At 53.5% G+C, this 12,082-nt stretch overlaps 1 protein-coding gene across 5 annotated transcripts in view; it reads left to right on the top strand.

The window, feature by feature from the left end:
* Positions 1 to 8,184, top strand: part of RAB44 (RAB44, member RAS oncogene family) — a 31,212-nt gene extending 23,028 nt beyond the window's left edge. For 3 of the 5 annotated variants that reach the window (XM_079146350.1, XM_079146351.1, XM_079146349.1), the window contains 5 exons: positions 1,932 to 2,013; positions 3,567 to 3,681; positions 4,734 to 4,835; positions 6,706 to 6,782; positions 7,872 to 8,184. In XM_079146350.1, coding sequence (XP_079002476.1) covers positions 1,932 to 2,013; positions 3,567 to 3,681; positions 4,734 to 4,835; positions 6,706 to 6,782; positions 7,872 to 7,962 — 467 coding nt within the window. In that variant the 3' untranslated portion in view covers positions 7,963 to 8,184. Of the gene's footprint in view, positions 1 to 14; positions 2,014 to 3,566; positions 3,682 to 4,733; positions 4,836 to 6,705; positions 6,783 to 7,871 lie in introns of those variants that run through there. The other 2 variants (XR_013764914.1, XR_013764915.1) reach the window with 2 other exon arrangements.
* Positions 8,185 to 12,082: the final 3,898 nt, after the last annotated feature.

Raw genomic sequence — 12,082 nt, 5'->3', positions numbered from 1 at the left:
TTACCTCATGGCAGGAAAACAAAAGAAAGGGAAGGAGGGGCTGGAGCCCCCAGATCTCCTTCCAGGCCGTGCTCCAGGGACCAGAAGACCTCCCGCGAGGTTTCCACTGCCTCCCAGGAGTGCCGGCCTGGGGACCAAGCCTCCAAGACATGCCTCTGATCCAAACCATAACACCTCCCGAGCCCCCAAATCCTCCTCTGCTGACGGAGACAGCAGTCATGCCAACTTCTTATAGTGGTTGTAAGGATTAGTCGAGTTAATTCGCGATAAGCTTTAAGAACAATATCTGGCATATAATAAGTGTGCAAAAAAATGTTAGCTATTGTTACTATCATAAGTAAATATTTGCTAATGTCTAATTCGGTGGCTCCTGCAAATGAAGTGCCCTAAAGCGCTTTCTGGAGCGGAAGTCTCCTCCCATCGCACAACTCTCTGGATAGCTGGCCACTGGGCGTCGCGTAGAAGCGAGCTCGTGGGAATGAGAGGGAGACCCGTTTGGGGACAAAGGTGGGAGCCCTACACGTCTTCATGTCAGGCCAGGGTGCACAGGACCTGTACCAGGCTGGTGGCTCAGTGGCCGCCCTTTCACTAGAGGGGCTTGAGACTTGCTGGCAGCTTGTCTCTGCCCAAGATCCTGGCGCGGGGAGCAAGTTAGATGCAGCTAGTTAGATGCCTGTCCCTTGGGAGCCGGGACAGGCTCGCCCTGTGCAGTGGGGTCGCAGGGTCTAAAAGGCCACCATTATGAATCCCCTGAACTACCATTTACTGGCCAGGTGCCTTCCCTGCGCGTCTTATTCCTGAGGCGCGCTCCTCCCCGTCATTATGTGGTAGGAAGTTTCCACAGAATCAAAGCAGGCTGCGGCCGGGCGTCCTGGAACACGCCTGTAATCCCGGCATCGCAGGAGGCTGAGGCAGGAGGATTGCCAAGTTCAAGGCCAGCAACTTAGTGAGACCCTGTCTCAAAATAAAATAAGCGAGAACTGGGGATGTAGCTCAGTGGTAAGGCACCCCTGGGTTCAATCCCCAGTAACAAAATAGTAATAATAATAATAATGATGATGCTAACTCCTTGGGGTTAATAGAGAGGAAAAAGCGACAAAGAGAAGTGAAGGCTGCAGACAGACTTTGGGCCGGGTCAGGCTTCCCAGCTTTCATCCAGGTGGAGCACGTGGCAGAGGGAGGGGCTGGGTCTGCGGTGCTGGGGAGACAGCAGCAGGTGCCCGTGGGTATCACCTTAGAAACCCAGAGAAGGGTGGCTGCCAGCTCAGGCTGGAGCCGGCCATGGCTTAGGAGATCCACCTTCTGTGAGCTGGTCTGTGGCCTGCAGCGTGCTCTGCAGGAAAGCGGGTGGAACGAGGACCAAGCAGCCCTCCCGTCACTGCCTCTCCCAATTTCCTTGAGAAGTGGGGGATGGGTAGGAAGGGGCACCCAAGGATTCGAACCCTCCTGGGATTTCCATCTGGCCACCATCTTCCCGTGGACAGTCTGGAACGGTGACCACAGGGAGGGGAGATGAGGATTTACCATGATAAAAAATGTCACCTCTGCAGCATCGGAAGCCTGGCTGAGCCTTCCACGGTAGCCAGCTACCTCCCAGCACCCTGCAATGGGCAGCTTTTAAATTGCCACCTCGTAGATAAGAAAGGGAGGCTCAGAGAAAGGCAGTGAACTGCCTGAGGTCACACAACCAGTAGGGGATGGCCTGGTCACCCCCAAGGCCAGGGCTCCGTCCTTTGTCACCCCTGCCCCCGGGTGCCTGTCTATGGGGAGCCTGTGAGGCTTCTGGGATTTGGAGAGCACGCTGGGAGCCGGGGAGCCAGGCTCCAACACGCGTGGCTGGTGTTGGGGACAGGTGTCTATCGGGGCAGGCCTTGGCTAGAGGGCCAGGCAGTGACTTGAAGGTAGGCCTCACCCTGCTCTGTGTGTCCTAGGAGTGGATTTCCGGGTCAAAACCCTGCTGGTGGACAAGGAGTGCTTTGTGCTGCAGCTCTGGGACACGGCTGGCCAGGAGAGGTAGTGGCACTGTGTGTCAGTTGTTGGACACCTGGGTGGCCTGGGCGGAGGGCAGACCTGTCATCATGGGCCAGAGGCGGCAGCCGCCCAAGAAGGATTCAGGATGTCAGGAGAGGAGCCTGGGTCAGACCCACACCTGGGAGGCAGGGCAGCCAACCCAGAGGCTCCTGGACCTGGCAGGGCATGGGCTGGGGCTGTCCCAACACCACCCACAGGAGACAGCCACCAGTCGCCTGTCCTTCTGGATACGCTGGCCTTCCACTTTACACCTAGGCAATACTCCTAGTGGTATATTTTACACCTGGTGACCATAACCTGAAAGGCACATGTGTTTTGCCTCTGCAATTTCATCTCTAGAAACTCATTTTATAGATTATAAATGTATATATAATTATATACATGACTATAATAACAAAGGGCCAGGACTGTTTATAGCAACATCGTTTATCTTACAAAATCTTGTAAACAGCCAGGCATGGTGGCGCACACCAATATCCCAGCAGCTCCGGAGGCTGAGGCAGGAGGATTGCAAGTTCAAAGCCAGCCTCAGCGACTTAGTGAGGCTGTAAGTAACTCAGTGAGACCCTGTCTCTAATTAAAAAATGAAAAGGGCTGGGAATGTGGCTCAGTGGGTAAATGCCCCTGGGTTCAATCCCTGGTACTAAAAACAAACAAAACAAAAACCCATCTTGGAAACAATCTAAATGACCTTCAACAGTGGACTGGTTAAATAAATGAGGGTCAATCTGTACGATAGAACACTATGCAACTCCAAAAAAGACTGAGGACCCTTTATGTACTGATCGGAAAATATCTCAAAGACATCTTGTTAACTGGAAAAAAACAAGTATAGAATACTGAAAATTAATGAACATGATGAGTGTTTTGTGTTGTTTTTATTTATTTTTTTTCTGTGCTATGTATCAAACCCAGGGCCTTGGATGTGCTAGGCTACACTGTGTTTGTGTAAAATGTGTGTGTGTGTGTGTGTGTGTGTGTGTGTGTGTGTGTGTGTATACATAAAATACCCCTAGAAAGTTGGGCATGGGGGCGCATGCCTATAATCCCAGTCATTCGGGAGGCTGAGGGAGGAGGACAGCAAGTTCAAGGCCAGCCTGGGCAAGTTAGTGAGACTGTCTCAAAATAAAAAATAAAAAGGACTGGGAGGAGTAGCTCAGTAGTTGAGCATCCCTGGATTCAATCACCCACACCTCAGTACCACAAAAACACACACACACTGGAAATTTTTTAAGAACCTGGTAAGCTTGCCAGCCTCCTGGGAGCAGGGCTGGTGGCTGCAGAATGGGTCTGAGGGAGGGAGAATTTCTGGAGGGTGCCCTTCAGTACCTTTTGAAACTTGAGTCACGAGAACGTTGTCAAGTTGCCCTTTACCACCACCTAACAGGGAAAGCAGGCGCGTGCACTGTCTTTGGGAAGTCATAGCAGCTAACAGGTCAATGGGCCACTTTGCAGCAGAGGGCGTGGCTGAGGGCCCTGGAGGCCAGGACCGGGATCAGGATGCTAACGTGGTCTCATGCAGACTCTCTGGGCAGGTACCACAGCTTGACTCGGCAGTTGCTCCGCAAGGCGGATGGGGTAGTGCTTATGTATGATGTCACCTCCCAGGAGAGCTTTGCCCACGTGCGCTACTGGCTGGACTGTCTACAGGTGAGCATACAGCTGCCAGGGCTGGTTCCAGTTTGGGGAGTCTATAGGAACCTTGCATCTTGTCCACCCCTCCTCTTCTCTCAGGGTTACAAATGACATAACAGCCTTGTGAGTGACACCACACACTGAGGGTATGTGACTGGATGAGCTAGGAGTGCAATAGTACAAAGAAACCACAATCACACAGTACAGCCTCCAAACCAAACTGCTTCCTTTATCCTATAAGCATTTCTTTTCTATACATAGCAGCTGTGTTTGCAATGTCTTCTTCCTAACAACTGAGGATGATGCGAAAATTCATCTGTTCATACATGTCTAGATTTTTTTCTCCAAAATACTTAATACATATATACTAGAACTCTGCAATGTGTATGAGCTAATACGTGAACCACATTAGCATGAAGCGAGACACGATGCTTCTCTTCCAAAGTCTAGTTAGTGAAGAAACACAGAAGAAGCAGGACGAGATAAAGCGTAAGGAGGGGAGCTGGGCTCTGGGCCTGACGGGACTTAGCTTTGAATCCCAACTATCGCACCCCAACTCTGTGACTTTGGACAAACGACTTAACTTCCATCCAAACTCTGAACTTCCATCTCCTGACCTCTCTCCTTGGGGAGCTCTGAAGATTAACCAATATAATTGCTTTCAGCACAGCACCTAGTGTACAGCAAGCACTCAGTTATCAGAAGTTGTTGTTGCTATCATTATCATTAATGAAATAATTAGGGAATGTGCCAAGGCAGCCTGTGTGATCAAGCACCGTCAGGAAGAAAGGGGCCTGGGGTGGGAGCAATCCAGGAATACTTCCTGGAGGAGGTGCCCTAGAGTTTGGCCTTAGAAAGTAGGTGAGCTGTTTGTTGGCACAGAGGAGGGGCAGACTCACTGTGGAGTGGGGCAGGTCCAGGTGAGAAGGATGCAGGTGTGATAGAGACACATGGGGGACACATGGGAGGGCAGCCTGTCCGTTTCTGGGGGCTTTGAGTGGGCACGGCCATTGCATGTCTGGGCCTGGCCAACACTGAGAGGGCTGAGGTGTTTGCTCTGTGCTCAGGATGCAGGGTCAGGCCACGTGGTCGTTCTTCTCCTGGGAAACAAGATGGACTGTGAGGACAAGCGGCAAGTGCCCACTGAAGCCGGGCGGCAACTGGCCCAGGTAAGCGCCCAGGCGGCGACCCGTCTCCCCACCTGGACTGGGTGGGCATCTCCCCAGCAGTTAGTGGACAGGGGTCAACCTGGCCTGTGCCACTGAAGAGGACCCCTGGCCATTCCTGCCTCGGCCCCATGGTCAGAGTGGACCACCTCCACCTCCCACCCACCCTGGGCCACTGCAGACCAGCCTTGGGCCCAATCTGAGGCTGTTAAGGGTGTGACGTTGAACCTTACCATGGAATTAGCAAGTTCCCACACAACAGCCCAACTACCTTTAAAAAGAAAAATCTTCAGAGTAAAAAGGTTTTAAAAGCTTCACTTAAAATTCCCAAATCTTAAATTTATCTCTGCTCTCTAATTAGCATACGCCCTTCTAATTTATTTTATTTTAAGATTCAAATCCTTCCTTGGGAAGACTACATCAAAAGCCTCCCTGGCAGACAGTGGATGCTATTTATTTACAAATGGGATTTAATCACATCCTAGAAAACCTGGAGCATAATAAGGAAAAAACATCACTGCTGGCCCCTCTGACAGCCCCTTGGGCGATTCCTTCCCGTTGCGTCTCTCATTTCTCACAATCCTGGGGTCGCCGTGGTGGCTCTGACTGGCAGCAGTTTTCCCTCTTAAAAGCAGTAAGCAGCTCATCCTTCTGGCATAGTGACGTCTTCTATAGCACTTTATTCTAAGGGAAGAATCAGAAATAATTGTCCCTAAGGAAATTCGGAAGAAATACCCACCTCTGATGTATGATCGGCATGTTTATCTGAGGATGTTCCTTACAGTGTTATTTACAAGAGCAAACATTTGGCAGTGACTGGTGATTACACTGTGGAGGGTCATAAGAGAGCCTAGGGTTTGCCATTAAGAATTCTGCCCTAAAAGAATATTTAAGGGCGTGGGGCAAGCTGACAATACAACGTGAAGCTGGAAAAGCAGATGCGCAATCTGGATCAAAGTTGAATCATCTGAAATTGCTAGTGTGGGACAGTTTGGGGCCTACAGAGGCAGCCATTCATATGGTTTAACCGGACAGTACAGTGACAGAGAGCCATGCCCCACCTTAAAAGGGACATAAATAAATTAGAATGGAAATGTCCCCCCACATGCTAACGTTGGTTTATTTTTTGAGTTTAGAGTTTTTAATATTGTATTTTCCAGTATTCCCCCAAAGATATATATATATATATATATATATATATATATATATATATATATATCTTCGGTACCCAGAATTTAAGCCAGGGGTGCTTAACCACTGAGCCATATCCCCAGCCCTTTCTCATACTTTATTTAGAGACAGGGTCTCGCCGAGCTGCCTAGGGCCTCTCTGAGTTGCTGAGGCTGCCTTTGAACTCGTGATCCTCCTGCCTCAGCCTCCCAAGCTGCTGGGATTACAGGCAGGCATTACCATTCCCAGCTCCGAAGATATATTTGTGAAATAAAAAAACGTAACTGACCATTAAGAATGTCCCCAGAGGCCTGGGGTTGTGGCTCAGTGGTAGAGCGCTTGACTAGCATGTGTGAGGCACTGGGTTCCATTCTCAGCACTGCATATAAATAAGTAAATAAAGGTCCATTGACGACTTAAAAAATTAAAAAAAAAATGTCCTCAGGGGGCTGGGCTCAGTGTAGAGTACTTGCCTCATTTGGGACTCTGTCTTCCTGCTGTCACTCTGAAGGCTGTGGACTGTCTCGGGTGGTGCCCTTGACACCTGGCTAACCAGGGTAGAAGGGTGGTGGACCCCACTGAGCTGGGGCTGAGTCTCCCATGGAGATGGGCTCAGGCAGCTCTGGGCAGGACTCTGGCAAGGGCTGTGCCTGGCCTTTCCGCCGTTTCCCCAAGGCCCCTGTGCCCCTCTGTCTGCCTGCAGGAGCTGGGGGTCTCCTTTGGGGAGTGCAGCGCTGCCCTGGGCCACAACATCCTGGAGCCCATGGTGAACCTGGCCCGGTGAGTGCCACCCCCAACCTCCCGCCCCCACCCAGAATCCTCTGGGGCAGCCTTGGTCCCAGCCCTGGCTACTGTTGGGCAGGCAAGGCCCTGAGGAGGTGGCCCCTGGGGTGGGTAGGACAGGGAGCGGGCACTGGGTCTCCTGACTCCAGCTTCACTCTGTCCTTCTCTGAGCCTCAGTTCCTTGATTTTCTGGAAGAGGGAATGTCCCTTTCCTGCTCCCAACCTTCTGGTGACTTCAGTGGATTAAGAATAAAATCCAGGGCTGGGAGTGTGGCTCAGGGGTACAGCGCTTGCCTACCATATGTGAGGCACTGGGTTCGAGTCTCAGCACCACATAAAAATAAAGATGGCCTGTGCATCTACAACTAAAAATTTTTAAAAAAGAATAAAATCCAAATGCTTGCAATAGCTTCTTGTCTCCAGGGCCCTGTCCCCTGCACCCCCCCAACACGCTCCAAGCTTCAGCTACCCCGAAACCCTCCCAGACCTCCTCCGGGTCCCTCATCGCCCTTGGGACAAACCATGACTGCACAGGCACGGGCCTGCTGCTTCTGACTGTCCGGGAAGCAGGGACTTGTTCCTCTACTGGGTTCGACCGACCCCTCCCGCCAGAAGAGACCTGGCACATCCAGGGAGAGACAAGGCACCTGCTCCCGGCACACAGTGCCACAGCGCCGTGCAGATAGACGAACGGGCCTCTTTCACGTGCTCTTGACCTGAGTCCGGCCCTCTGCCCAGAACCCCTTTCTGCGGGCCAGCCTTGCCCAGGGCTTCGGTGCCAGCTCAGACCCGCTTCCCTACCTGGCTCCTTTCCTGGGTTGTGATCATCCTTTCCCTGTCTGCCCTTTACACCCAGAGCAGGTAACCTCAGCATCTTTGTCCCCGTCAGCATCCCTTACGTGGCGCCTGGTGCCCAGTGGGCCTGGACGGATGCCAGAAAAGAGGCAGAGGGTCCCCGTTCTCCCTGGCCCCGTTTTTCCAGCACCATGACCAGAGCACGGGGAGGAGGGAGCTGGGAGCAGCCTCTGCGCCCGGCCATACCCACGGCCCCCACGCTGCTCCTAACACCTGGATATTGTCATGCAGGTCACTGAAGGTGCAGGAGGACCGCCTGAAGGGCTCACTGGTGGAGGTGGCCTCTGAAAGGCCCCCCAAGAGAGCTGGCTGCTGTTTCTGACCTCCTGTCCCACCCCACCTGTCGGGGATCCCTGTCCCTCAGCTCCCATCCTGCCTTCCTGGACAGGGCAGCGGCTGGGGACCAGCTTGAAAGTTCAGGAAAATCCTCCTCAAATCAGGACTCAGATGCCATCTCTGACGGCACCCTCCAAAGGACTTCGCCCAGTGAAATAAGGCGGGTGGGGGTGGGGTGGAAAATTCTAGAAAACCAGATTAAGGAAAAGACACCGAATCCTGGCAATACATCTCTGGGTGGCAGAGTCACCTGTGGGGGTGTGACACTTTTCTTTTTGTACCTGCTTGTATTTTCAGATTTTCTGCCACGGTAGGTATTCCTCATACACCGGGGGCGGGAGACGCTGAGTTGAGGAAGAGAAGCCATTCCAGGCCCTGGCTTTGGTGCTGGTTCCTGAGTCACGGAGCCTATTGGTTACCAAGTGCCCGTGGATGGTCACGGGTCGGGCCACCCAAACTGTTTCCACTTGCAACAGTGGGGTTTCTTCCCAGTGGAATCTGGCTCCTGAGAAGAGGGCGTTCTGATGGCCCCTGACGTCCCGGTGCGTCTCCCTGAGCCTGGGTCCCGTCCCTTTCGCCATGATCCATCTCTGAAGGGTCACGGCGGGGGTCCCACTCCCTGCCCCAGTGCCTCGGTGTCCACCGCACAGCACTGAGGCCCGAGCTGAGGCTCCCTGGATGCGTGCGACTGGGGGGGCTAGGATGTGGCTGTCGGGCCTGGAGGGCAGCAGGGGACACAGCAGGGAGGTGTGTTTGGGGGTCTGGGAGAGACAGCCTCGCCGCGGGGGCTGGACTCTCTCCTGCCCTCTGTTTGCTGCGAGGTCTGACGCATCTCTCCGGTAACCACAGCGACGCTCACCTCAGACCGAGTGTCCGGGGGGCTGGGTGCTGAGTTTGGTGCTTGGTAACCGCCGGGGCGCTGGGGACTTCCCCAGCTGAATCAGAGGAAAGCCCAGGTTCCTGGAGAGACACCCAGGCAGCGGGAGGGGAGCGGGAGGTGGAGGACGGAGCCTTGTTCCTTCCTGCTTACCCACAGTCCCTGCTCGGGCCCTGGCCCTCCTCCAGTCCAGGGAGGCCACAAGTGGAGGCCAGGGGAAGTGTCACCTGGGGAAGGTTCCAGCAACGGTGGGACTCAGTGCTCTCAGCAGACCCCTTTCCACCTCCGGACTGACTGGGACGCCTGGGGATCCAGCGACCCCCTCCCAGACCCTCCCCGAATTCTTTCTCAACCCAGCGTCTCCTCGTCTCCTCGGGCCCCAGAGGCCCCCTGGCTCAGGGCAGTTTCCAGATGGTAGCAAGAGTAGGGGCAGGCCCTGCTCTTGCTAATGGCTGTCCCCGGGGTCCAGACAGCACCGACTCCTCTGTCCCGTGGACCAGGAGTTAATGAGGACAACAGGGAAGGTGTGAGTCCTGGGGGAGCCAGGGCAGGAATGGGCCTGCAGCCCCCCTGCAGGGACCCCCTCTGGCCTTCTCCGGCTGCATCCACCTTCCCGGCAGAGCACAGCTGGCCGGGCCACCAGCCTTTCTCAGTGTCAAAGGACTCAAGTCAGCAAGCAGGACACAGGAACCTCAGAGCAGCACAAGGTGGGTGAGGACGGCAGCAGGAAGGACTCGAGGTAGACTCCAGAGTAAACTTCCAGGCAGGTGTTGAATTCTGAGGGCATTCTCAGCCTGAGTGGGCTCTAACCACAACTTGACTTGAAGCTGATTAAGAAAAGAAGGGGGTGGCTGGCTGACGGCTCAGGGCGTGACATGAGAGGGGAAGTACAGGGATAGAATGGAGGCCGGCAGGGTATTAAAGAAGAGAGCTCTAGAATTGAGGGACCCAGGGGCAGAACAGCCGCCACCTTCACCCAGTGCCTACTGTGTGCCGGGCACGCTTCTAAGCAACGAACTCGTTTACCTCAATTAATCTTTGCATCAACCCTGAGGAAACTGGGCCTATGATTACCCCCATTTCACAGATGAGGAAAGTGATGCACAGAGAGATTGAGTAACTCACCCATAGTAACACAGCTAGTAAATGCTGGAGGCAGGCTTTGAAACCAGGCTCCTGTGGGAACGAGCTGAACCCTGGGGTCACAGAGCTTCTTACGGGAATGCTTAGAGCAGGGCTCTGGGCCCTCAACCTTCCACACCCCTGTGTGTGCACACACAGGCCCTGTTATTCCAAGTTGTTGGAGGGCCTGGGCCAGAAACAAGAGAGGAGAAGGCGATGACAAGTCCTGGACAGTGGCTGGACTGGAGTGTCCACCCATCCAGGCCGTTGGGTGTCTGGGCTGGACCCTCTCCCCAAGTCCCTCGCAGTGTGGGCCCCAGGGTGGTGGTGGTGTCAGAATTTACAGAAGCCCCTCTGGCCCCTCCTCAGCTGCTGGGGGGCAGCCTGCAGAACTCAGACGGCTCTGTAGGGGGCGCTCCTGGAAACCCCTCAGGCCTGGCTTTGAGCTGGGAAGGGAAGGAAGGACGCCTCCTGTCCCAGCCACCAGTGTGGGCGACAGAGGAGGGAGACTCCCTCCCTCCAAGACCCCTTGGGGAGGTCTGCTTTGCTGCTGGCCCCAGAACCTGGGGCAGAGGGAACGCTGGGAAATGGTCATTGAGTTAACTGGAGAGCCACTGTCCGGGCCTGCCTTTGTGCGGGTGGCAGCCCCTGGGTCCCAGCCACGTCCTCAGCTTGTGGGACACGGTAGGGGTGAGGGGGAGGTTTGGCAGCCTGTTGCAGCTCCCCTGTCCTGTCAGGGACCCATCACAAGACAACTTTGGGGCGTGGTCCCCATGCTGGTCTATCCCTTAGAATCACCTGGAATCTATCGAAATGCCAAAGACCGGGCGGGCGTGGAGGCACGCGCCTGTAATCCCAGCTATTCTGGAGGCTGAGGCAGGAGGACCGCAGGTCAAGGCCAGCCTCAGCAACTTAGCAAAACCCTAAGCAACTTAAAGTGAGCCCGTCTCAAAATAAAATATAGAAAGGGCTGGGATGTGGTCAGTGGTCAAGCAGCCCTGGGCATAATCCCCACTAGCAGGGGAAAAAACACCCAAAGCCCATCACATCTCTGGAGGTAGGACCCAGGCTTCAGTGTTGCTGAAACCCTCTTGGTGGCCCGCAATGTGCCCACAAGCTTGGGCACCGGGGTGGGGACGGCAGACCTTCCCACAGCCCCTCACAAGGACTCTCCCATTTGAACTTCAGATTAAGTCTGCCTTTTCTGCAGGTCGGGCACGATTTTGTTTTTATGAAAACTAAAATGTATTTTACTATTATAAATAATATATTTTAAGTACATGATATACAAATATATTATTCATAAAATATTATTTAAAAGTAAATAATGTATTTTATTATTTATAATAAATAAGTAAATATTATTATAAGAACATGTACACTCCCTGCAGACATTTTAGAAAGAAATTAGTAACAACAAAATGAAAATGACCTGAGTCTCAGTCCTTGGTGCAGCTGCTCTTGATCTGTTTTATTTCCTTTTATTTTACTTATGTATTTATTTTGTGTGTGTGTGTGGTACCCGGGATTCAACCCAGGAGAACTCAATCACTGAGCCACATCCCCAGTCCTTTTTCTTTTAATTTTTTTTTTTTTAAGTTGTCAATGGATCTTTTACTTTATTTATTTTTATGTGGTGCTGAGTATAAAACCCTGGGCCTCACACATGCCAGGCAAGTGCTCTGCCACTGAGCCACAACCCCAGCCCTTCTTTTTGATTTTGAGACAGGGTCTGAGCTGCTTAGGGCCTTGCTAAATTGCTGAGGCTGGCCTTGAACTCAGGATCCTCCTGCCTCAGCCTCCGGAGCCCCTGGGATCACAGGCGTGTGCCACCAGGCGCAGTTTGCTTTATTTCCTCTTTTCTGTACTGTTGAGGGAAGTGGGTGGAGAGTCATCTAGAAACATCCCAGGTCAGGGCTACAGAGGGGCAGTCGGGATGGGGCCTGGGCGTGGACGGAGCCTGGACCGTGGGGGTGTGCAGGGCTGGTGGGGCTGGCCTCTGCCAAGGGCACACTGTGGGCAGAGGTGTGGAAGGAGGTGGGCTGGCCAGGGGCAGGGAGGTGGCCGTGGGTCTGATGTCCATCTCGCCCTTTTGTGTCGAGACAGA

Source organism: Sciurus vulgaris (assembly GCF_902686455.1).
Source record: "Sciurus vulgaris genome assembly, chromosome: 7".
Classification (NCBI taxonomy): Eukaryota; Metazoa; Chordata; class Mammalia; order Rodentia; family Sciuridae; genus Sciurus; species Sciurus vulgaris.
Note: the sequence above shows the minus strand (reverse complement) of the source record. Positions and strands in the feature narration are given on the sequence as shown.